At 39.8% G+C, this 26,230-nt stretch overlaps 1 protein-coding gene across 2 annotated transcripts in view; it reads left to right on the top strand.

Annotated features, from left to right (window-relative positions):
* nbas (NBAS subunit of NRZ tethering complex) overlaps window positions 1-26,230 on the top strand; it is a 224,197-nt gene that overhangs the window by 98,814 nt on the left and 99,153 nt on the right. For both annotated transcript variants that reach the window (XM_084736747.1, XM_084736746.1), the window contains exons 37-41: window positions 293-469; window positions 2,121-2,234; window positions 4,206-4,329; window positions 13,472-13,548; window positions 15,655-15,792. In XM_084736747.1, coding sequence (XP_084592873.1) covers window positions 293-469; window positions 2,121-2,234; window positions 4,206-4,329; window positions 13,472-13,548; window positions 15,655-15,792 — 630 coding nt within the window. The remainder of the gene's footprint in view (window positions 1-292; window positions 470-2,120; window positions 2,235-4,205; window positions 4,330-13,471; window positions 13,549-15,654; window positions 15,793-26,230) is intronic.

The following is a 26,230-nucleotide window of genomic DNA, read 5'->3' as shown; positions in this document are numbered from 1 at the left end:
CTAATACCAGATACTCAAGAGTTCTCAGCTCAAAATTTGTCCTTTGGTCTAATATAACAATACAGATGTAGCGATCACAGAACTCCTCTGATGCTTCTTTTTCATTTGCAACAACACAAAAAGAAATGTTCAGAGGATGCTGTAGTATTAATGCAGAGTGATATCAAGCTGCAAACACTCACACACCTACTACTGCAGAGACAACACAGTGGCACACTAAATTAACGTGGCTGTCATGTTATTTTTGTCCATTTTGTCACCTCTGTCACCTCTGTCCCCTGCTTGGCCCCAGGCCTGCGCTCCGCCTGTGGGCTCCCCTGTGGGGACAGCAGGGGACCTGCTGCACAGGACTACAGCCAAGACCATGGAGGTGCTGACCACTACAGGACTGACCACCAAAGCCGTGCTGACTGCAGTCAGTGATCACCGCTGGTGGAAGGAATCGCTCAACTACCTCCGGCCACTGCATGTAAGAACACCTGAATTGTTTTTTTCTTAATTAAAGGGACAGTTCAGATCATTAAAAGTGTGGTTTTACGAGGTACTCACTGATTGCCGTATTGATGAATGTATTTTAGCTGAGTTAAAAATGGTCCAACCATAAAAGCAATATCGGTTTAAGTGTGCGCTATAATTAACAATAACAATAATAATAATGATAATAATAATAAAAATGATAACTTATCACTTAGAAGGTTATTCCAGAGTTGTGTAGCCCTTACATCACCCTCTGTTTCTACTCTAGCCCTTGGCACTGAGAGCAAAAGCTCATTAGCAGATCTAAGAGTACGGGCAGGGATGTAGGGGTTGAGAAGGTCAGATAAGTAAGATGGAGCAAGGTAACTCAGTGATTTAGAAAATTTTCACCACTTTACTTTGTTGTCAGACAGCCTTTTCTGCTGGGAAACCTCTGTCATATAAGTCAAATATCTCTGTCTACAAACCAACCATACTCCATAGACATAATCAGCAATTTTACCTTGCAGAACACGGGAGTTGCAGGTCTACCACTGCCTAGATCTGTTACTTTGTTACTTACTTTGTGTTTTTTAAGGATAGTTTGGAGCTACCGAAGTCACACAACAACACAAACAAACTAGCAGATAAAAGCAGTGGTAGACCATCGACTCCTGATTTCTGTAAGGTGAAATTACTGATTTTGCCTATGGAGTTTGGTTGGTTTGGAGAGTGATATTTGGCATATCTGACAGCAATTCCCTGTCAAAAAAGGCCGTCTGATCGCAACGTAAAGCTTTGGAAATATTCTAAATATAGCGTACGCTGAAAGTGATTTTTCAATTGGACTTTTGTAAGTGGTTAAAATACCTTTTGTTGATGACCCCGTCCACAGCAGCACATTGCTGAGCTTCTGTGTTGGTACACCTCTTTGCTTCTGCTAAGTGAGCTTGCTGATTAGCATCTGCTATAAGTAATACACTGACTATTGAGCAAGGAGCAAGTACCTCATATAACCCCATATTAAATAGTTATCCCTTTAGTGTAATCTGTGGCGGAGCTGATGGTAGTTTTCTATGTCAGGGGCAGTAAAGTGCCCAATGAATTAACTAACTAACTAACTTGTGGGTCTAAATGTGTCTGGCTTTTATGAGTTATATTGACATACAAGTGTTTATGGATGCATAAACAGTAGTGTGTTGTAAAAGGCTTGATCAAGCAGCCAACAATAACAAAACAATGACTGCAGATGTATTCTCTTTATCCTTGTTTTTAATGCTCATTTGTTCCTGCACTGCACAGCGTGTGTGTGTGTGTGAAAAGACATGGTTTCACGTCTGCTCCTGCCGTCCATATCTCACACACTTCCGCTCACAGACTTCACAGTCCTCGTCCAAAAAACAACCAATAAAGAGCTCATCTCTTGCATAATTAATTGGCCCGCCTGTTGAATATTTCAATATCTGGTGGTTTGCCGCCGGCTGGACAGGCCTGGTGGTCGCTGGGGCGGAGATTGACGGCGTCTCTGGTCTCAACAGCGATTCGGGGTGGTGGCTCGTGGTCGAGAGGAAAACGGAGAGGAGGATGTGAGCCGTGGGATAGAGAGAGATGACAGTGCTGTGGGCATGTTGTGAAAGTTTAATGATGTTTTGATGGCTCCTCAGGGTCACGACGCAGGAGCCACTAGTCGGGAAGGGGCGTGTGAGAACTCCAACCTGGAGCGTCAAGGCTGTAGCCCCTTTTATCAAGAAGTCATTGATGATCCCTATGTAGACCCGGTGAGTAGCCTAAGACCAGTGGGTCTCATCGCTCATTATTTTTTTCTTCCGTTCACATTCCTGTTGTCCCCGTTTCTCCATTTCTTTTGTTTACTTCAGGCTGCCGTCTTAAATTACAGCAAAAATGCTCAAGTAGGTTTATGACTTTAGGACATTTAATTAGATTTTTTTCTCCTATGACTTATAAATTCTTTCAAAAACAGTGTCGGGACAAAATGAATATTGATTTCTGACCAAGTAATTTTAATGCCAAAAGCAATTTGGAAGAAGAGGATAAACTTAAGAATGATGGTATGATAACAGCACACAAAACTGGAGATGGGATAAAAAATAGAACACACTCTTAGAAATAAAGAACCACAAAAGGTTCTCCAGCTTGAGTGGAATGATTATATTCAAGGATGTCATCAATAGAGGGCGTTGCACAGTGCACAGCAACCTGTAGAATAAGACATGCTCACTTTGATTCTGAGGGAGAACCTGCTATTTTTTTTTTTTAGTTTGTTTAGGGAACCAACTTTCCTGAACCAATTTCTTATTGGTGGAAATGTTCTGAATGGTTCAAAATTAGGTGCTTGAACCAAACAGGGCCTCCTTCATGTTAATGGAAAACACCTGTATGAGAGGTTCCACAGAGAACCCGTCAATGGTGTAAGGGTTTCACCCAGAACCTTTTACATTCCAAGGGCTTCATCTAGAACCCACCAAGGGGGATCTGAAATTGCACCTATAACCCTCTTTTCTTCTGAGAGTTCTTACAAAGAAATATATTAAATTCTACAGATGAGGCAAAAACAGAAGAACACAAGTAAAAGGAACTCATTAAATGGATTCCAGATACATCTACAATTAAAAAATGCCATTTGAAACATGGATAAACATTTGGATTTTTGAGGGTGAGGATCTTTAAACATTCATGCCTACAACAATACTTGAAGAGGTCTTTCTTCTGAAAATGGTCCTTTGGATAAAAAGGGTTTTAATTAACCCTTTAGTCTTACAAAACAAACAGACAGTTTCTTCAAATAAAAAGGTTCTTCTGTGGTGGTTAGATGGTAGAAAGCAGGACTTCAGGAGGAAACACTCTGGAACCCTTCTATCTATCTAACTGTACACCAGAAGAAGACGTGCTTTATGTGTTAGATGGAAGAGGAGAGATGAATATCATAAAAACCCAAAAGAAAAGAATATCGACAGAAGGAGTTATTGGAAGTAGGAAAGAACAAAAGTCAGAAAAGGAGTAGTTTGACCTTTATGCCTAGAAAATGGTTGCCTTGGGCTATGACTGCGCTTTTTACTCCGAGACACAAATCATGTGGATAGCTAAAAGAGTGGACGCGAGAGGAAACAGAGAAGGCCGATACATCTCTCCTCATGACATTTTAATAGGCCTCTCCAAATCCCTTCCTCCGCTCCATCTCCAGCATTCATCCATCTTCCATCATCCATCTACCAATAATGGCTCCCCACGTCCATCTGTCTATGAGCCGGCTGATCAATGGGATTGGTTTTTACCTTAACAGTTTCAATGAAGGAAGTGGGGAGGGAGGAGAGGCTGATTGAGAGAGAAAGAGAGACAAATGCAACAAGACAGAAAGATGGATGGAGCGAGAGCAGCGAAGACAGACAGGAAACACTGTGTGTTGAAGCAATAGCTCTGAGGCCGGCGAGAACGCAAACTTCATTGTTCACCTCTCAGACACTTGAGAAATAACTCAGTGTACAAGAGTCCTATAAATGAATTATCAAAAGGCCCTGTGTTAAAAGGCTTTATTTGGCTCTGAAGTTCATTTGTTTACTCCATCTCTCATCCGTCTGACTCCCTGGGAATTAGGCCGCTCAGTCACCTTAATCACATCTCGCTGTGTCATTTTCTGATCCCGCTCTCCCCGTTGTTGGGATTCCCTCAGCACAAACGGATACGCGTTAGGTATTTATTTATCACTCTCTCCTCTCCGTTCTTTCCTTCAGAGTCAAGATGTGTATTCGTCCTACAAAGACGTGCCTCAGGAAAACTTTGCTGAGGTTTTGTTGAGGACCGGCAAACTGGCTGAGGCCAAAACCGAAGGGCAAACGCTGTTTCCTGCTACGGAAGGTGAGCATGCAGAAAAGACTTTCACATGGTTACACACACTGATACTTCTAAATACATTACATTTATTTAGGTGCTGCTGTTATTCAAAGAAAAGGACAATATGTGGATTCAACCATGTAAATACAAACTAGAGTCCTGCGCAGAACTGTTTTCTTAAAGGGCCAATTCACCCCAAAATCAATGTTGGCTGTAAAGAGATCTGCCCTCTCTTGAATATAATGGCACTTGTAGAGCTTGTTGTGAGGATTTGCATGTTGGAAATGCTTTTTTTTTCTTGTAGACAGAAAAGAGTTTTTGTAGAGTCCACTGCAGAAAGTAAGTTCTTACATGAAATTGCTCACAACAAGGTCTGTGGATTATCTTGAGTAACCAGGTCATGATGACCACTACAGGCCAGCGTTACAGTGTGCTGCTGCCTCCAATGGCTGAGCACCTCTGCTGACGTGCAGACGTCAGACGTTCATTCAGACATCATGGCAGAAGGCCCGCAGCCAAAGTTAGCTAAATTAAAAATGATTGAAATATTGATAAATAGTTTAAATGACTAGTTCTTCTAGTGCTGACTAGCAAGGGTGGGAACATTTAATAGAATAGTCGACTAATAGCAAGCATCCCTAGTAACTGGTACTGTGTAATTACTGTGAAATAGCACTCAAACATTTCGCTGATCTGACTGCACTGATCTGTACAAATTCCCGGTTAAATACAATGTTGAGTTGAGTTTGAAGTTTACTGAACATGTTAAAATAATACAAACAAAATAAAAACAAGCTATAAAAAAGAGAAGACAAACAGGATCCTCGACAGCACATTAACAACAAATAAAGAACATAAAAAATATTATTCATGTTCAATAGGGGTAAGAGGAAGTTTTAAAAAAAACTTTTCTGGTCCTACCCCCTCTGTTCTTTACAATTTGTTTATCTCTTTTATCCCTTCTTTGTTGGCTATAGTGTAGTGTTTTATACAGTCAACAGGCAATGGATTTTAGTTATAAATAAGTTGTGAGCAAAAGTATGCACTACACAGCCAGAAAAAGAACCTCCTAGGCAGGGCAAGTAGGAATTTAGATGGGGCAAGTAGGAAAAAATCTTAATGTCGGATACTGTATCACTTTAATGTCATTCCAGCCCGCTCCCACTGGATTTCTGACTATTGCCGCCTGCTCCTGCAAAAATTCTGGCCATTCACTCCTGCACAGTAATAGAGTTTCATTGATTTTGCGTCGTCTTCTGTCCCGCAGGGTAACACTTTTTTTTAATGGTATTTAGGCCTGTTGGTAATAAGGTAATAATTATCTTCATACTAATTACAGATATTAAATTAAATCGTTGCTTTTCAAACTTTCTGGCTTGACCCCCTTCAGAAGCCACCAAAACATCACACCCCCTACCCTACAATTTTTTTATCAGTCATTTGGGAAAACAACTAATAAGGAAGTTGAATTTCAGTCAGCATCAGCAAAGTCTTGTTTGTTTATTTTCTCTTCATAGATCACATTTATTCAACTTAATTTCACATAATATTTGTCCCCTGGTTCTCACGCACCACCTGCAGTGGCTGCATGTCTCACCAGGGGGACCTGAACCGCAATTTGAGAACCACTCATGTCAAGATAAACACCACACATTACTCAAAACATTTCAACTGCAGCTGAATAGTATTTTATTTAATAGGAAATAAGGAAGAAGTGTTTTATCTTTGAAAGAGAGCACGCTTTGACTTGGGGGGGAACAAAGCAGGTACGTTGCCTCAATCCAGAGGTAGCAGATTTGTGCCCGTTTTAATCCCTCTTCAGTTCATTTCCATCTTAATAAGAAATAACTGAGAAATTGGTCAAAGTCTCAGACCTGCCCTGCTTTTTCTTTTCTACTGTAAAAACCTGCTTTATTCTTCTTTTCTATTCCATTTGTTGACTCCATCTTCCGGTTAAGCAGCTAAATCCTGGTGACAGCAGTTTATTGTTTGACAGTCTGATCCCATCTGAAGCAAAGTTAAAACCACCCACTCCTGTGAGATTTGCGCTGGGTGCCATGGGACCAGCAGGATCCCCATCCCAATGTGGTCCTCTAAGCACAAGCCAAAAATTACATGAAACATACGAATAAGAAAAGTTGCCTTTTTCCTTGATGCAAGAGGCGCTTGGTTATTAAACCACCTGTGTTCTAACCCCAGACTGGTAACCTCTGACTAATTTTAGAATTGTGAATTTCTGCCATTTGATATTCAGTTTGAATTGAGTGTCGCACAGCTTGAGGTGTTCAGCGGCCCGATTTCCCACATGGCTGCTCTGAAAAAATCTGTTATAAACTGTTGCAAGCTTGTTTTTTTTAATACTTTTGGAGTCATATTTTTCATGTTGTTGCTGCTGCAGTTTTGACTGAGACTGTGCTGTGATAGAAATAAAACTGAACTTTGCTGCAGAACAGACAGACCATATTGTCTGCATCTTCCTGCCATCTGCGGTTCTACACTCTCCTTTTTTCAGTTGTGCTTTCTGCTCATAGAGTTGCGCAAAGTAAGACCGTCTTCTATTTATTGTCAACATTTTTGACAATGCAGCTGTCTAGTTAACCAATTGGGATTCCCATGTTTATGTGATTTGATAGAGTTGATTGATCCATTCAGTATGAGCAGAGTCCATGCTGTGATTTCAAGTATTGCCTGTCTGGAGACTACAGGTGAAAGTGAGCTACAGAAAGACTGATCAAAACATGTTGTGTGAGTTAACAAGATAAAAAAAAATGTGTTTGCTTGAACACATTTGTCCATCCTGAAGATGCATTTTCAAAAGAGCTCACACAGAGACCTAAACTGAAAGTTTCTGGCCAAAATGTTTCAACAGTCACAGTGCAACAATGTAAATACTTCCACCAAACAACACAACTCGTGGTCAAATAAATAAATAAATAAATATTCAGAAAGATTTTCTTACTGTATGCTGATGTATCACATTTTTCCATGTCATTCTTCTTGAGTGGACTGAAACAGCGAGACCAGCCCTATAAAAACAAACTCCTCGTCCTCATGTCCCTCTTAGTTAGCGACACAGAGGTGGCATCTTTTAAAGATGGATAAGGACTGATTGCTGATTGAAGAGATGTGTTAATGAGTCTCACACAGATCCGTTAGAGATTCATAACTATGGAAGTAAATTCTATCAGCTGTGAATAGATCATTTTAAAGCTGCCATGATTAATTGGTCAGTTGATTATTAATCTGTTATTAAATTAATCAACAGCTATCTTGATACTCAATTAAGTGGTTTGAGTATTTTTTTTAAAGAAAAATAGTCAAAATCTTCAATTCCAGCTTCTTAAATATGAATACTTACTGGTTTCTTTACTCCTCTATGGCAGTAAAAAGAATATCTTTGTGTTGTGGGCTAAATAAGTTATTTAAAGATGTCACGTTGGGCTTTGGAAAACACTTATCAACATTTTTCACCATTTTATGACAACTAATTGATTAATTAAGAAAATAATCAACTTATTAATCGACAGTGAAAACAATCCTTAGTTGCAGCCCTAGATATTTTCCCCTTTGTTTAACACAGTAAATTCAGTAGAGTTTGGGGTACTTCTATGAGTTCTGTGTCAAGTGTTTTGAAAAAAAAAAAGATGTGATGTGTTAAGAGGGTGATGATGAAGATCAAGTGGATATAGTTTCAAGGAATCAAGAAATCTATCATATCAGCATACAGTGTGCTTTGCTAGCTTTAGGGTATATAGCTTGTATAGCTTCAGAGTTTCTTGTTGCTTCTTGCTGGGTCACTTGGGACAATCAGGTCTGAACTTTGTGTATTATTTTTAGAAGCTTTTGTAACGTGGTTGAAGTACATTGTGACTCATGGCTACATTGATTTAGCACCCTAAACCTCAGCTCGAGGTGAGAATTTCCTGAACTGAGAAGCGCATTTCTTCTTTTTTCAATTCACAATTTAAAAAAAGAAGAAGAAAATCACTTGGAAAGTGTTTTGTCAGTGTTAAAGAGAAGTGAGTATTGTGTAACCTGAACTGTTCCTCAGTGCTCCGTCTTAGTGAAGCTGTGGTATTTGCAGAGAGCGCCCTGCCCTCTCCTCTTCTCTCCTGTCCTCATCTGTCTAGCCAGGGAGCCCGTATGTGGTGGACGCGGGGACAACACGGGAAGAATAGCCCCCATATTGATTAATTAATGTATACCCACGCATCCCACGGCAACAGTAAATAATGACACGTCACCGCGGCGATACCAGAGAGATAGCATCGAGTCAAAACATCAAGGCCACGCTGTGTGATGGATCGCAGCTGCTCGCCAAAAATCAATGCCACTACAAATATAAAAAGCAAACGTATGTGTGCGTCTGTGCGTGCGCGTGTGTGCTTGAATACTAATGCGTGGACGCTGAACAATGCCAGGCACACACTTTGACGGTGGCGTGCTAATGCCTAGGCACGCATACACACATCCAAACTCTCTCTGCTGCCGCCGTCACTCAAATGAATATCTCTCCTCTTAAAAGTCACCTTCCCTCCGGAGCCACTGCGGAGGACTGCAACGTGTCCAGAAAGAGAAAAGCCGGCGTGGACGGCATCGCGTCCGATAACAACCTTCGATTAATGACTCCCGTATCGGCCCGCCACGCCAGCTGTCCTCAAAAACAGACTAAGAGATGGCCTTTAAGAAAATAAATATATTGATTTTTCACCTGGCGCAGATAAGGTGGAGGTAATTAATGATGACACAAGTGGAAAGTGACTCGATGGGATTGAGCTGAGTAAGGTGGTGTGAGGAGAAACACACACACACACACACACACACACAGAGAGCATGGAGAGCTGGCCGCATGTTGGAGCAGGCCATAATCAGTTGTTTTTCACACTGCCTGCACAGGTGAAATAGTAATAAGTCACTGTCTCACCATCCCGCTAACAATTTGCCTGATTTAGCTGACACAGGGAGCAGGAGTGTGTATGTGTAGATGCATTCGCACACACACACACACACACTCACACACACCTCCAGTCCTCTATGTGGTGTCTCTTTATCACTCTCCCTGTTTTCCTCTCCCTCTCACAAGCAGAAATACTGTATGCTTTTAAGTCAGGGTTATCTATTCTGTGTGTGTGTGCGTGTGTGTGTTTACCCCTCTGGTAATTCCTGTCCCGATGGTATCAGTAGCTTTAGAGAGGCGTGTAATCAGCTCATTCTGAGGTGTAGCTCATTGAAACCCGGGGGGTAGGAGAGGAGGGGAGAGGAAAACGAGAAAAGGAGGAGGGTGGGCACTCCGCTTAAGAGAGCTGTTATGGCTCTTTAAACCGGTGCATCACTCCACCCCTGCGCGCACACGCACGCGCCGATCCTCTGACTACAACATGTGTCAGGTACTGGCCCGTCTGTGCGCGTATGCATATTTAGTTCTACAGTATATGTCTGTTTCTCCCTTTGCCCGCCCGCCTCTGTCTCCCTCCCAGTGTCCATGCTCTACTTTTCTCTGTCTGTTCCATTTTGTCTCAGGCTCTTATCACCAACACGGGCTTTTGTTCTCCTTGGGTCTGAGACTACAAAGTGATTCTGTCTGCCTCTGCTTCTCTCTGCTCTCTCCCACTGTTTCCTCAGAGTGAGTGAGCGACTTAAACAGTGATTAACTCAGGGAGTCTGTGTGTTTACAGTGTTTTGGGGTTCATCTGGTGAATAGAAGTCCTTTTAATCATAATAATGTGTGTGTGTAAGTGTGTGCGTGCACCTCTGCGTTTGCCTGTTGTGGCCTTGAGGCGGGCAGTCCATCCCTGTGCTCACAGCTCTGTCTAGACTCCATATCCCATCAGCCTTAGGGAGAGTGATGGTTGGGCTGTGTCCCAATTCCATATTGCGTGCTAAGTCTAAGCAGTTTCCAACTATGTATTAGGCCAGTGGTTTTCAACCTGGGGGTCAGGACCTCAAAGGAGGTCGGTAGATGCAACATTTGCATTTTGTAACATAAAATGGCAAACTTAACAAACTACTTAGTCCGGCATTGTGAAATGTGGCCAGTTTTTATTCGAGCTGCAACTAATAATTATTTTCATTTTCGATTAACCTTTGATTATTTTCTTGATCAAACAATTAGTGGTTTGGTCCATAAAATATCAGAGAATGGTGAAAAATGTTGATCAGTGTTCGCCTAAGACATCCTCAAATGTTCTGGTTTGTTCACAACCCAAAGATATTAGGTTTACTGTCGTATAGGACTAAAGAAGAAAATATTCACGTTTGTGAAGTTTAAATAAGACCATTTTTTAAAATTAAAAAGATAACTCAAAATGATTGATTGATTAGTAGGATAGTTAGCGGTTAATTTAATAAATTAGCGATAATAATAAATTAATTTTTGCAGTTCTAGTTTTTACATTATATTGCCTGTACCAGTGATATAATGTGGTTTAGAATAGATTTTATTGAGTGTTTGTGAAAATCAAAGTAATGGTCTTCCTGTGCGAGCTTTGTAGCTTTCTTTTGTGGGGGGGGGGGGGGGGGGGTCTTGAACTCTAACCTGATTATTCTGGGAGGCTGCGACTCAAAAAGGTTGGGTACTAATGTACTAGACCAAAAAATACAGGTAAAGTCACATATACTCAAATCAGTATGCAGACTAAAATATGCTTAATTTTTTTGAGTGTAGTCTGTTGATGCACACTGTTGTCACACAATGCAATACATAAAGGAAATGAAAGAGAAATTCACAGCTGCAGAACATTAAAACTCATTACATATGGGGGTGACTCAGCTTGAGGAAATATTTGGATGATTGTTAAAACATTTTTTTTTCTCTTTGTGAGGTTTAATGCTGCATTCATGCGATGTCAGTACAGTGGGAATAACAGGATTTTCAGTTTAATTCAATTTGTTATTTGTCTCTCACAAGCAATTTGTGCTGCAACAAGTATAAAAAAAACACATAGCAAAACATTAAAAACATACAACGGAATATGACTTATCTCTATTGGCATCACCATTTCTTTTAGTTTTTATTTTGTAGCTGTTTGCCACCAGTTTGTTGATATTTCTGTAGTTGTTTCCACCAAGTGGTTTATATCTATGATTTTGAATTACTACTAGAAGGCTGATGTGAGTGGTACCTCATAATTACAGCTTGAAAGATATGACATGAATGTGGCATAATTGGCAGTGGCAGCCCAAGGTTGCAGTTTGATTCAAGTCCGTTGGCACACATTTTGCATCACTTTATGTCAGTTCAAAATAGCCTGTACATTTGTTTAAGTACACAATTACAGTAAATATATAGTTTGGCAAAGTCCAGTAACTGGCTTTTTATGGAGCGTTAAGCCATGTCACAGGGTTTGAATCAGTGGATGAACTTTGCTCATTTGTCATGGAGCTGAATCTGCTGAGGGCAGCGCTTAACGATTATTTTCATTAGCATTTAATCTACTGACGATTTTCTGAACAAATTAATGTTTGATCTAATAAACTCATCAAAGTTTCCCAGAGCACAACATGATGTCTTCATCTCGACTAAAACCAGAGAATAGTCACATTTCAGAAAGCTAAAGCAGTAGATTTTTTTTATAATTTCTAAATAACACTATGTGAAGGGATGTTCATGAGACATTGCATATGACATTACACTGTCATAACCATGTCGTAAAGATGTAATCAGTTTTGTTTTTGCACTGTTAAATGCTTTTGTAACAGTGTAATGAATAATTTTATGGACTTTGACATGACATCTTCATGACAAGTCCAAAATGTATCACTTTACTTGAGGTCAAGGAAAATATTCCTGCCACAGTGATAAAACCCATGTGACTGTATATTGTAGTGCTAAAACATAGAGCTAATCATTTTCTTTAAGTCTGATAAAGTTAAGTTGTCATAACAAAGACATTTTCTGGCTTGATTAATGTCAAGTTGTCAAAACAAACAGTGTAAACTTTGCCTTACAGATTTACATAATTGGTGAAAGGACACTTAATGACAGCAGTTATAAAAATTCATTCATTCATAAGGACATTTTCATTGTGAAAATCATGAAACATGAATGTCATGACATGGTTATGACAATGTAATAACATTGTTATTCCATCCCTTGAAATAAAGGTTACCTTATTTTCTTTAGCGTTCAATCTACTGACTTTGTCAATTAATCAATTAATGTTTTACTTAATTATTATTCAAAGTTTAGTTAGATCCCAACAAGATGTTCTCATTGAAGACTAAAAACAGAGAGAATTCACACTTGAGAAGCAGAAACCAGTAGATATTTTTAATTTCTGCTACTCAAACAATTAATCAATTGTCCCAGTTTTTGCACTTTTATTTTCAATTAATTTTTCTGATTAGCTTTTGGCATTTCATCCACGGATCTGGACAAAGTCAGTAACTGGGTCTTTAGTTGAGGCTGCTTTGTTAAACTTCAGTTTCCAAGATCAAGAATGAGCTGTCATGCTTAGAGCAATATATAGTGTATTTTATGTACCGGTAAATTACCCGGGAAAAGCTTTGGTCAGAAACCTTTTATTCACAGACAACATGACCTGCTCAGCCAGATCAGTGGTAAATGGACAAGTCGAAACCAGTTAAACACAGATCATTTTAGATTCTAATAATCAAAGTCCTCAGCCTGTCTTTGCTGTCAATATGCATAGGCTAATTTGGCATTCAGGGGATTCAACTTTAAAGTGCACTTAAGATGAAGTTTGGACTCATCTGGAGAGCACTTATTAGAAGTGGGCTTGTACTTACTCTTGAATAATGAATGCTCTCTCTGTGCAAGAAACCAATACATGCACACATGTGCGCGCACACACACAAAACCAACCAACATTTGTACACAACATATGCAGACACACGCACACAGACAGGCAGGCACACAATAGCCCAGCGAGAAGATGGACAGAATCCCAGAATTCAGGGGGGATTTTAATGGCGCTTCTTGACTTTGTCTCCCCCCTTTTTCTACTTGCCTCCCTCTATTTTTACCTTCCCTCTCTTTTGTCTGGCCCACAGAGAGGTGTATTCTGACAGGCGCTGTCGTCTGTATTCAACAAACGTGGGATGAGACTCGTCCAAGAGGGGAGGGTTGGTTGTTAATCCTCCGTGCTTTAGTTAAAGTCTTTTCTTCCCCCTCTTTCTCTCTCTCCATCCCTCCATCCTTCTCCAGTTTTGCTGCAGCTGGCCAACGATGCATTTCCCAGGGACATGATGCTGGCTCTGTCCTACTTACTGGCCCTGCCTCAGGTAGGTGGACGCACAGTTGCACACACACACATACACACACATGCACAGCCTTATTTTAGACACACTTACTCACAGACTCCGGTAATGTAAGTGTGTGTAACAATGTAATTGCGGTTGTATTTTAGAGAGACTCTGGCAAATGGCTGAGTGAATCCATATCCTCTATTGATCTCTTGGGCCGTATTCACACACAATCAGCAGCAAAAACAGCCAGAATCTCATTCATTTGAATGGGGGTAGTCTGTTTGGACCGTGGCTGTGGAAGTTGCAGGGGATGCCAAAAAATCCAGCAGCATGCAGTAGAGGAGTTGTAGCAGAGTCAGCTTTTGGAGAAACACAATCCACTGTCACCGCTCAATCATCGGCTGCACTATCCAGGCAGAGTTAATGTACAAAGCAATGATAATCTTCCAGTTTTGTCCTTGCTTTGCTTATTTTGTGTAGATAGCTTTGACATCTAGGGCTGGATCCAGATGTATTTTGCACAGGTCTATTGCTTGAAAGCCTACAAAGACCACTAAACTCACAAGGCACAAGGTCATATCTAGAACCAGTGTTTGTGCTTCTGTAAAAACGTGGCAGTGGAACATAGTGGCTTCCATTGAAGAGGTTTTCATTATATACTAATGAAAACATACTCATGAACATTTTATTCAGTTTCTGCAATATTCTGACAAATCTTTTAAACCTGACGCACTGGACCTTTAAGAAAGTCTGGGGACTTTCTCCACAAGTGACAACAGCGTAGCCTATCTTGGTTACTGCTTCCTGTATCTGTAAAATTTGTCACGTTTACTGTCAAAATGTGTCTTCTTTCATAAATTTAGTTTAAACAGTGTTAGCTAGCTATTTTGAAGAAACATCTCAACTATTGCGTTTAATTGAAAGGACAACTGAGGTGAGGACAGAAAAAGGGGAGAGAGAGCGAGGCAATGATATGCAACACGGGACTGCAAGCATGAGTCCAAATCCTGGCCGCCAAAGAAGACTTACAGCTTCAGCACACGGGGTTTACGCTCCACTAACTGAGCCACCGTTTTGCAAAGTTTATTAAAACAACTCGTGATATTTTCAAGGTAACATGGAGACATTGCAGTTACTGTATCCACAAACATCTGCTGCTTGTTTTAGCAGGTAAGAGAGCCCAAACATATTTTGAAATACGAAGACCCAAATGGAAATCAGACACCTGTTTTGTCTGTACTTGCCATCAGTTGAGTAGGCGGTCCATCAATGCAGCCCGGGACATGAATCCACAATGCCAAAAAGAATGTGGTCACCTGCAGCCCAGACTACCTCTGAGGGTGGGTCCTCTGGGTGCATTTATACCTGAACTTTGAGCTGCCCACTGAGGTGATCGGATGACCCTGGACGCATATTTATACAGGGTGTAAACAGTGCCAGCGTCGTACTTAAAAGGCACCAGAGTTGCTGAATGACGCATAACTGTACCAAAAAAATGACATTGCGACCAATTAATCACGCCATTCACGTCATACTGAAATTAGTTTCATGTCTCCCTCAATTCAGTTAACAGTCACACATTTCTATAAACATTCCCACTTCACAATATGTAGCCCCTGTTTACTTTGTTTCATCTGTCAGAGGAACCGTCAGTTTACTCTGATTGCTAAGAAAACAAAACATAAGACACAGAAACCTACTGGCGACTGCTGTAGAATGTGTTCAAGTGGAGGTAAAATCCCTCATGAGTCTTCACGCTTGCCGTATCTCCAGTGAAACGTTAGAATGCTATGAGTAGATACTACATAGATATTTCCTGGAGAAATTTCCTTGTTAACTCCACTCGGATTAGACTTCTGATGTTACTGACAAACTAACCGACTGTGAGTTCTGCACTGGCAGACACAGTGAACACTGTTATTTTTTCCTCCTAAGGGTTTGCTCTTTTGAATATTGAACACGCTATTTTGGTTTTGAACAGTTTATTTTTTTTGGCATTATGAACTGAACTGTATTTCTTTCAGTGGATTAAGCTTTGGAATCAAGTGAGTGGAGTTTATTTGCACTTGCCTTATGCTTGTTTTTTTTCTCTTCTACCACCAGTTTACTGTCTTCTGCATATTTTTTAATCCATCTATCCAGGTACTGGATGCCAACAGGTGTTTTGAGAAACAGTGTCACTCTGCCTTGTCACTCCAGCTGGCAGCCTACTACTACTCGCTGCAGATCTACTCCCGCCTCCTACCCTGCTTCAAGGACAAGAACCACACTCTCTACCAGGTTAGCGCTGAATAACAGTTATTTGTGTGGGTGGTTGAGTGAATGGAGGTACGCTGAGGTGGGAGGTGTCAGAGTCTTGATTGATGCTTGTTTAAAAAGGATAAATTCTTTTTCGGACGATGTTTTTCTTAACCCCAATTCCACCGACCATTTCGCAACACAAATACACAGATTGAGTAAACAAGAACAAAACAACAAAAAAGAAAGACATCTGATAAGACAGCAACAACAAACAACAGGCATTTGTCACACAGATAAAAAAAAAATCAAAAAGTTTAGAACTGTGGCTTCAACAGTGGACCCAAAAGATTGATCTGTTTTGAGCAAGATGGGTTTTGGAGACGTTTTCCGAAACCTAAGAGGCTAAGTGCAGGTTTTACTTCTCTAGTCAGAGGATTTTTAGGTTCAGTCAGCACCACAGGAAAACAGTGTGTCGTCCATGTTGTAAAGTCAAGATGAAATGAAAAATGCCTTTCCAACCACACTGCGGTCATGTTGTGCACCTATTGATCATTATTTGCCAAAAAACCCCAGAAAAAATCAAATTCCTGTTTCCCAACTGCTCATCCCGTTTTACTTGAAAACGCATCACAATATGGAAGCTAGATACTTAAGAAATGCTGTTTCATCTGGATTTTAAGTTTGCTGAAAGGGTTTCTAGAGGAACTAGCAGAGAGAGTGTGGTCAGGTGGATGTGTATGGCTCGTGACAGGATAACAGAGGTAGCAGTGGTCTGACCCATGGATCCTTTAAAAGTTTAAAAGTCAGGGTCACAGTGACCAGGAGTGATGTCTGTTGGAGTTCGTAAAGAGCATTTGCAGGCAACGTGAAGAGGAGAGCAATACAATAAAACATTTTATATGCAACCAAGGCTTTAACTGCTCTCTCAACATCAGGTAATGACAGAAGAGTTTTTAGCTACTGCACAAAGGATGAAGAAATAAGTTGTTTTAATGTGATTTTCAAACCAGTGCTGACTGTCAAACATGACAATAACACTAAGAGGAGGTTATTTAGTTAATGGACCATCGAGTGCCCATCAGGAAAACCACATTTTTAAGTTTTTAAGTAAGTAGTTATGTGGCATTCAAATTTTGATGTCATTCAAAGCAGGTAGAAAAAGGCAGGAGAGAGCAGTCTAGTCCTTCTTTGTGGAAGTATAAATGAATATGTCATCTGCATATCGATGAAACCCAACCCACACTAGGACTCGGCAGAGACTCAAATATATCGATTCAGGAAATAAAGCAGTAATCAGCAATGGCACCATTTTTTTTACATCTCTTTCCATTTTACATGACATGAAACATCTACTTTCTAACTAGCTAATTTTAGCTGAGCAAACAAGTAACAATCCATATAGACATATTTAACCTTTTAGCATCTATTTTTTTTTTTTTTGCTTTTAGGTAGCATTAAGTTTGAAAAAAAACTGATTGTTCCACATTGTCTGATAATACCATATCCTTACATACATCCTCACACCATATATTTATCACTTTGTTTCAACTTTTCATTGAAGCTAAATGATGTTTACACTGACTCAAATACTCAAACTCAAGATGTTTTTTTTTTTGGCTGTACCATTTCATCACATGTCTTGTGCATCACTTTCCTCAATATTCACTCTGACATATTCGGTGCCTTAAACTTTGGGATGTCAACTAGAATTTAAAATAAAGTCGTATGGATTTGAAGAGTGCTTAGCTGCACAGCACAACTTTGTTATGACAGACCCACCAATAATGATTTCTGGTTGAACAGAGACTCAAGACACAGAGAAAAGCACAAGGCGCAATGTAAAATTCAAAAACACACAATCGTTCATTATTGGAAAACCAGGCCGTCCTATACAGGAAGTCAGTCTAGAACAAACAAACAAATCCAGCCGGGGAATAGGCTAAGTCAGAAAACCATGAAAACTGCCACAAGAAAAATGCTGGAAAGCGATGAACACACAGAACAGAGCAAAAACAATCTGGCAGGGGAGCAGTGAACACAAGGGAGTATATATACAGGGTTGACTGAGGGCAAAACCAGGGGCAGGTGATGAAAATGGTATGCAGATGAACCAACTATGGGCAGGTGAAAGAGCACAAGTGTGGATAATAAGGGGAAATAGAAACACGAGGAACTGAAATGCCAGGAGAGGTTAGAATATGAAAATAAAATAAAAATCACATAGACAGGATTAACAGGATGTTAATTGAAAAAGTTAACGCCACAAATAATCAGAAATCAAAGTCATTGTAGACGAGCGTCATTTCTCATTGTGTTGAAAGTGTTAAATTTCTTTTTGGGTTCAAATATTCAAATGCTGGTTAGCCTCTTAGATGGAGACCATTGTTCGTGTCAAAGTGGGAACACAAAAGGCTTTAGAATGACGTTAGAGGCAAAAAATGAACACAGTCAGACATCATAATTGGACAAACTGGGAAACGTACGCCCAGGTTGAAAATAACTATAATTATAATTTTACCCATCATAATTGTAATCCACTTGATTGTGCTTTAATTCAAACACTTGATTGTGGGTCTCTGCGTTTGTTTGTGAATGTCTTGGCACATTTTTATGCGTGTTTGTGTTAATATATGTGTGTAAAATTGTTTATTCCCCAGATGTCTTAATTATAGCAGACAGACATTTTGCATAATTGACTAGCTCTTAGACTCCTTAGATATATGTAATTTGACCACGTGTAAATTGAAAATGAAATGTTTTTGTTGGATATAGTGGCACATTATTATTATCACATATTTATTTTCTGGAACAATTTTAATTTGTTGAGTAATGCGTTGATTATTTTCTTGATTGATCAGTTAGTTGTTTTGTTGGTATAATTTCAGAAAATCGAGAAAGATGTTGATCAGTGTTTGCCAAAGCTCGAGATGATGTCCTAAAATGTCTTGTTTTGTCCACAACCCAAATATATTCAGTTTACTGTCATAGAGGAATGAAAAAAACCCAGAAAATATTCACATTTGAGAAGGTGAAATCAGAGTATTTTGACTTTTTTCTTCATTTAGTATTTGACAACTAATCGATTAATTGATTGATTTGTCAATGCAGCTCTTGTAGCCACAATACTTTTCTTCCTACAAAGAACAAGAGATCAGAAGAAGAGGGGGAAGTTGAGGATAGCGACAGCGAAGGAGTGGTGGCAGGGTTGTCGGGGGTGATTGGAGGAGAATAAGAGAAGAAATGGCTCTGACCTTTTCCTTGAGTGGACTGTGGCTCTCGTGGGTTTTAGCCCAGGTGGAAGGAGGGGAGGTAAAATGTTGAAATAAAAGAACGGAAGAGCGAAAGAGGCCAGCAGAAGAAGTGGATAAGTGTGTCCCAGTTGACATTCAAGGTCAGGACTGTGCGCAAAAACACACGCACACACACTCGCACACTCCCACTCACACAAGCACAACCAACAAGTTATACTCAACAACACACACATAGATGCCATCGCCACACACTGACACACACATCCACCCTGCCACCTAATGGCAGTAATCACTCCCCAGCCTCCTGCCTCAAGTGAAGTTCAAGTCCATTAACTTAAAATATATACAGCTTTTCCTCCTCTGCGCTACACTTTGGCAATTGTACCTTCATTTTTAGCTCATTTCTTTTTTTTTTTATCTGTCATTTCCTTTGAGTTTTTTCTTTAGTGTGTTCTACCAGAGAGTGTGCTTGTTATCGTTATGTTCCAGGTCTTGCCTTCACTCAGCTCTTATTGATGAGGCAGTGGCAACTTTTCCTCTGATAGAAGCAAGAACGAAGAAAACCATTAAACACCACTACCTTGACTTCTTTCTCCTCGCTCACCACCATCTTTTTTTTTCTTCTCTCCTCCACTATGTGCTCTCCGTGTCCCTCTCCTTTCCTTTTTTCCCCCCTCTCTGTCAGTTAAGTTAATGAATTGCTTTGTTGGCGTGACAGTTCTGTTTTAATGTGTCTCCGTGCTGCCTCTTTCTGTCCACATTATGTTGCGCTTCCTGCTATCGTCGCGTCCTTCTTCGACACTCTGTTTAGAGTCTTTTTTTCCCCCCAAAGGCCTGTCTCGCTCTTGTTAAATCTCTGGCCTTTCTGTCCACAATACTATCTTGACAGTGCATACTTTATACATTTTTCTTGTGCTTTCTTTAGCTCTCTTGCCTCCTCTTATCTTTTAAGGGCACACATTGTGCAGCGTGTGATATTTAATTTCAGATATGTGTGACAGGATATCAGAATTTCTTGCACGTGCTTGCTATGCATCACAAATGAGATTGGGGGAGGGAGAAAAACATGTTACATACAGAAACATGTTTTTTTTTTTTTTAGTTTTGACATGTGTATTTGCATGTAGCAAGGTTTGTGTGCATGCTTTTGTTTGTTTGTGGCATGTATGTGTAACTGCAGGCAAACATGTTGGTGTGCGTTGGAGTGTTAGATCTGTTTTCATGCGACAGCGGGTGGTGTGTGTGTGTGTGTTGTGGTGTGTCAAGCTGTCTCCAAGTGTTTCCCACTCTCTACTTGAAGAGCAGTAACACTGCGTCTCAATAACTCTCACACTCTTTCAGTTCTCTTGTCACTATCACATAATTTCATACCCAAGCAATAAGACACCAAACACTCAAGCCACTGAAGTCATTCAGTTGCAAATAGGTAGACGACTCTCTGCGGGTTTACTCGAGGTGTTTGATGTGTTTTTAAAGCCTCAATCAACAGCCTGTTTCCTCCCTATTCTGTAGATATAAAGGTTTTGGAGCTGAGGCTGCCTGTAAAGAGAACATTAAAATTTAAGGTGAAGGAAGCACTTGCTTAAATTAAATTAACATTACACCGTAGTATAAGAGTAAAATGTGACATTTAAAGGAGAAATTTGTAATATATTTACTGTACTATATCATAAAATTACCACAGTATATCATATGAGTTGCCAGTGGAGCTTCTCAGTATGTTTTCCTTTGAAATTTTCATAAAGATGCAGAGCGCCTGTTTCATGTTTATTATTTACTTTACATTGAACTAAACTTAATACTGTGTGTTCATTGAGCGAGTGTCTGTTGTGTTGTGAGTGCCTTCTTAACAGATTAATTAGCCTACTATTAATTGTTATCTTCCTTAGCTTCAATCATTTAAAACAAAACATTTGTCCCATACAATGCAAAGTGCATACCATAAAATCGCATTAAACACTTGTACCGTACATACATATTCATAAATGTCACATACAGTAAAACTCAGTTATGCTCCATTGTGCTGTGCTACCTTATCTACTTAGCACATACATTCATACAGAAGATTTCTTATCACTTGACATTTATGCTAATAAACATGACAAGAAATCTTAAATAGCATAGCATCATTGTTACAGCACAGTTAAGCAGTATGCAGAGGCGAACAGTAAGCTCTCAACAGCCAGATCTTGAGAACACGAGAATGTGTGGATGATATCTAACCTATCCGTCAAACTTCTTTCAATGACCGTAGTATAGTGTGCCATATTTCACAATTAGGATGTTACACCTAACATGTCAGCATCAACTGCATTTGTAAAGTGACTATAAAAAAACATTATTGAAGATCTGCATGAATTCCTTTTGTAATTTAAGAGGGAGTGCACTGTGGAGTGTCCTTCCAGGTTCAATGCAATCAGGCTAACAGGATTTAATTTTAGGAATTTCATGGAACTTGCAGTAGAACAGGTGTGAGACAGAAGCTACAATAATCTTTTCCATGGTGACGTGTACTGCAATTAAACTACTGCATCTCAGTTAAAATGAATATATTGATACTTATACCGTATTGATCCCTGTGGACTTATTTGTTTTGTGGATGTGATCCTCCTACTGTATTGTAACTATGTAGCAGCAGCAGTGAGAGGCCGCAGCGTAGCCCTGGGACCAATTCAAGTTATTGGTCCAGTGCTGTGGTCAGTGAGTAACATGAGTACCAAATATACATGTATTTAGACTGTGGAGGGAAACCACAGGGAGAACATGTAAAGAAAGGAAAGCACCCTCTTAAAGGATAATTAAGCTTTTTTACAACTTTGGTCGTATTTTTGTATGTTTTGGCTGTCATTAGTTTTAACCAATTGGAAATAGGGAATTTAAAAAAAAATCCAGTATTGATACATCAGCTGATATTCTTTATACAGAATATAACAGATAGAATATGTATGGTGTGACAAAGTTATGTAATAACTATAGATAAAAAAAAACACATATAGAGCATGCTCAAATGCTGCCAATAAAGCGAAGAAGCAAAAACAATCTGCATGTTATATTTCAACAACCACCTGACCTCTGTGGCCGAAGTATAAGGAGTGGGACTGAATCACACCAGTGGAAAAAGGAAGAAAAGTCGAGTGACGCCTGCTGCTTGGCTTTATGACAGATGTTTCATGAGTTATGAAAGGGGGCGTGGCAAAAGTGTAGGCTAACCTTCATCAGTGAAAAAGGAGCTCAGCTGACTCCAGTGATATCTCCCACTAGTGCCTAACACAAACAGACAATGAGTTATGAAGGAGGAGTGGTTAAAGTGAAGGGGGCGGGTGATAAGTCAAAAGTCAAACCGTTCAACAGTTTGGCAACGATATGCGACTCTGTTTTTAAGTTACAGGCCACTCCCATTACCACACCCCCTTTCACTAGTTGGCACGAACAGTTTATCAGTTGTCTGTTGGCTCAGGACCGACATTTCCACTATATCTTTTGCAAGTCTGTGTCTCTGTTTGGAAGTTTGACCTCAATGCCAAATTTCAGTCTCTTAGGATGAAAATTGTCTTGCCAAAGGGGGAAACATTTCGGAACAACCAACTGATTGAGATTTATAGACCTGGTGGTTACAGCTAAAAAAAATAAAAGAAAAAGTGCCTGTAAGCGCATATCGGACAACATATCTTCCAATACCAATTTTTAACGATATAGCTGTGACAGGCCAATATGCAGCCGATAATACTGATCAACTGATATCAGCAAGGCTCTTTTTCCAACATTCTTGTTTCCTGTACAATGAGAGACTATTTCTGACATTCATTTTTGGTTTTACTTCCAAATTAACAGGGTTTAGATCAGGGCTTTTCAAAGCCAGTGGGCCTCCCCTCAATAAAAGCTTGGAAATACATATTTCCACATTCATAGATCTCAGTAATCCTCTAGCGAGTACAATGCTGTCATAACCAGATACCAAAACTATGAAAATAAGAACCGAGTTGTTATAAATCAAAGTAATCCTTTAATTAAAAACTTCCGCATCTCTTCTTTCCTCACAACATAATCCAGTGAATACTGTATATTTAAATACATACCCAGACCACTTACCAAAATTTGAAGCTAACTTGAAGCTGAATCAGACACATTTAATCAATTTATTCTGGGAAAATAAGCCAGTGATCTCACAGGCATTCTTGTATTTTAGTCCAAATATGTTGCATCAGTGCTAGTTTTCTAGTGTGTGTTATTAATTTTGTTGCTTTTTTTTAATTAAATGAACTCCAAAACCATTAGTTCCATTTTGCCTGTTTTTTTCAAGACTTTTTGAGTTGTTTTATATTACTGGTTACAGACAACATTCAGCTTTCTGCCTATTGAAGAGTCTGTTGCCCACTATTGACTTTGAAGGTCTTTAACTGTTACTTTCCCATCCGATTACAGCTCCCAGGCATGACGGAGCAGCATCAGGCTCAATGACACGGAGGCTGGGTTTCCATTATTCCCCAAGGCATAATGAGCCGATTTCCACTTGCTCGCACTGGAAGTTTTCATTATACCGACTAAAGTGCTCGTTTGCGAAATAGAGGCCCTCTTTACCGTAATTGTTCTACTGGTGGTGTTTACACGATATTGCACAATAGCCCGTGTTTATGTAAGTGTTAAGGTCTGTTTACCTGTGCTTGTCAGTGTTTTAATGTGTGGAGTTTTCTTTGATTGTGTGTACGAGTGTGTCCTCAAGTGTGTGTGTGTGTGTCTGAGAGAGCGCTTTGTGCTTACCATAATTGTAGCCGTGAATGTGCAGCCACTGTACAGCAATGTGCTGAGCAAAGAGATTGAGATTTTTCACTCAACCATTTATCTTCGCCTGCAGTCACCATTCTCTCACTGAGTATTGATCACTCACACTCCTGGTACACACACACACACACACACACACACACACACACACACACAAACAGTTAAACATTTGAAGCAAACACAATCGTACTCTAGACACACAGAGCGTGACTTTAAGAGTATATCATGCAGAAAAACTGCTTAGCTCTTTGAACATCTCATTAAGATGTTTGGATTTGTAATAAAAGCCCACAAATCATTGTTAGATGCTTTGCTTTCAGTTCGTATACTCAGATGGAGTCAGTGAATTGGAAAGAATATTTTCACCTTTATTAAAGCAACTACAAGGAGTTTTTAACTGGTTATGAAAGAGTCTCAATTCAATACTGATTCCTCGATATGACCTAGCAAACAAGACCATCGGAGAAAAGATTGACTGTAGTTTGTACTTTATAGTTTGTTTTTATTGGCTGCCACTGGGTTTTAGTCTGCTTGAAATCAGATGAAACAAACCAGTGTTTACATGTTCTCAGACAAAGTTACCGACTTAAAAAGAAGCAAGAGGAGATTTTTATTTAGATAATTTTATTTTTGACATTTTAGTTTGTGGTTATTATGGCAGAAACAATTGCAATTGCAATTTTGTCCGCAAGGAAAAAAGGCAGTAATTGTGCCTCATTTGTTATGTTTTGTTTGGTGGAACGATTTGCTTAAAAGGAATCTCAGTAATCTCAGTAATTATGAAAGAGTAATCTATTGTTAGCATTTTTGACTCTTGGTTAAGGAAAATGCACAAAATTTGCAAACTGTTAAGTACATATATTCTTTTACATTTTCTACCTGAAGAAAATCTTTTTCAGGCCACAAAAAATAAAGAACAAAGTTTAGCAAAACACTCACTAAACAGAAATTGTATCAGGAGTAAAGATAAAAGTGTTCTCTCAATAGAATCAAGATCACTTGATAAAAACAGCACTTTGTCTACATCTATTGACATTTTGCATTGCCTGTGGTCATTGCAGATGCTTTCCAATTCATGACCACAACAGGATTTAAGCTGCCGGTCACGGGAGTCGACCTTGGATGTGCCAGACCACTGAGCCAACTCCCTGTTGTTGAATTGACTGGAATAATGAGTTAGACTGAATGACTTCCCCATCATAGAAAAGCACCACAGACCCAACGACATCGCTTTCCTCTTTTTTGTACAAATTGTGCACTTGTACAAATTGCACCCTTGTAGCACAATCATTAGCAGTCTATATTCCACCCATGGGAGCCCTGTAGAGCAAAGTAGCTGCAGAAAGGGCCCTGTTAGACAAATATGCACTCTTAATGCACTGTTGCAGCTGACTGGGAATGTTTGAGACTAAGTAGTCTCTAAACCTTTGATTAGATGCACGGGGTTGTCTGTGCTAAGTTACTCCTGTTACTGTTGCTCGTGTCTTTGCAGTCTTCTTGGTAGGCTTGTATCTTGCTTGTGATCAGTCCCCTTCATGGTGTATTATGACCCACAGTGCAGCCAAGCCTGTTTATGGAGTGATTATTCCTTTCTAACTGGTGCCCAGTTTCTCTCCCCCTTGCTTTCCTCCTAATTATGTGCACATACTGTATACACCATTTGTAGAATTAGTGCTAATGAGGCCACTGACTGTATAGCTAAGTGTTAGGCATGGCATAAACACAACTCATTAAGATCATTACTAGCTTACTCTCCAGAGAGGGAAGGCATGCCGGTTTCTTTGTAACCCCCATGTGATCGTTACCACACAAAGAGTCGCATAGCGAGAGGCAAATGTGTTTAAAAACTAGGTTAGCCTCAGTCATTTTTATGTGTGTGTGTGTGTGTGTGTGTGGCATTGATTTCATGATAACACACACACAATAATATTACATTGAGAATGTAACAGACTTTTGGGTTTGTGTATTGGACTGTTGATTATTACAGTCTTGTAATGAATATGAATTAGACTGGGACTCATAACGTCATTGGACTGCCTGACTGATAGGAAGGTAGGGAGACATTGTGTTTTTTTGCCACACTGGAATGACAGTGTGGTTTGGCCTGTTGGCAGGCCAGTCCATTTTGGCCCAGACTGAAATATCTCAGCAGCTATTGGACATCTGTTACCTTGAAACATTCCCTGACATTCATGGTCTCCAGAGGATGAATCCTAATGGCTTTTCCACAAGCAACCATGAGACTGTCAGTTTTGGTTAAGAGTGAAATATCTCAAAAATGTTTCATGAAATTTGGTGCAGATCTTCAAGAGGATGAATCATATAGCAGGTATTATGCTTTCCCCTTCTGTGAGTGTGTGAGGGTCCAATAGGGGACTGCGTGACATAAGTTTCATCATCAGATAATATAAACGTGGGCTCTATGCAGACATCCACATACTCGCAAT

Source organism: Lutjanus erythropterus, chromosome 15 (genome assembly GCF_056507025.1).
Source record: "Lutjanus erythropterus isolate fLutEry1 chromosome 15, fLutEry1.hap2, whole genome shotgun sequence".
Lineage (NCBI taxonomy): Eukaryota > Metazoa > Chordata > Actinopteri > Lutjaniformes > Lutjanidae > Lutjanus > Lutjanus erythropterus.
Note: the sequence above shows the minus strand (reverse complement) of the source record. Positions and strands in the feature narration are given on the sequence as shown.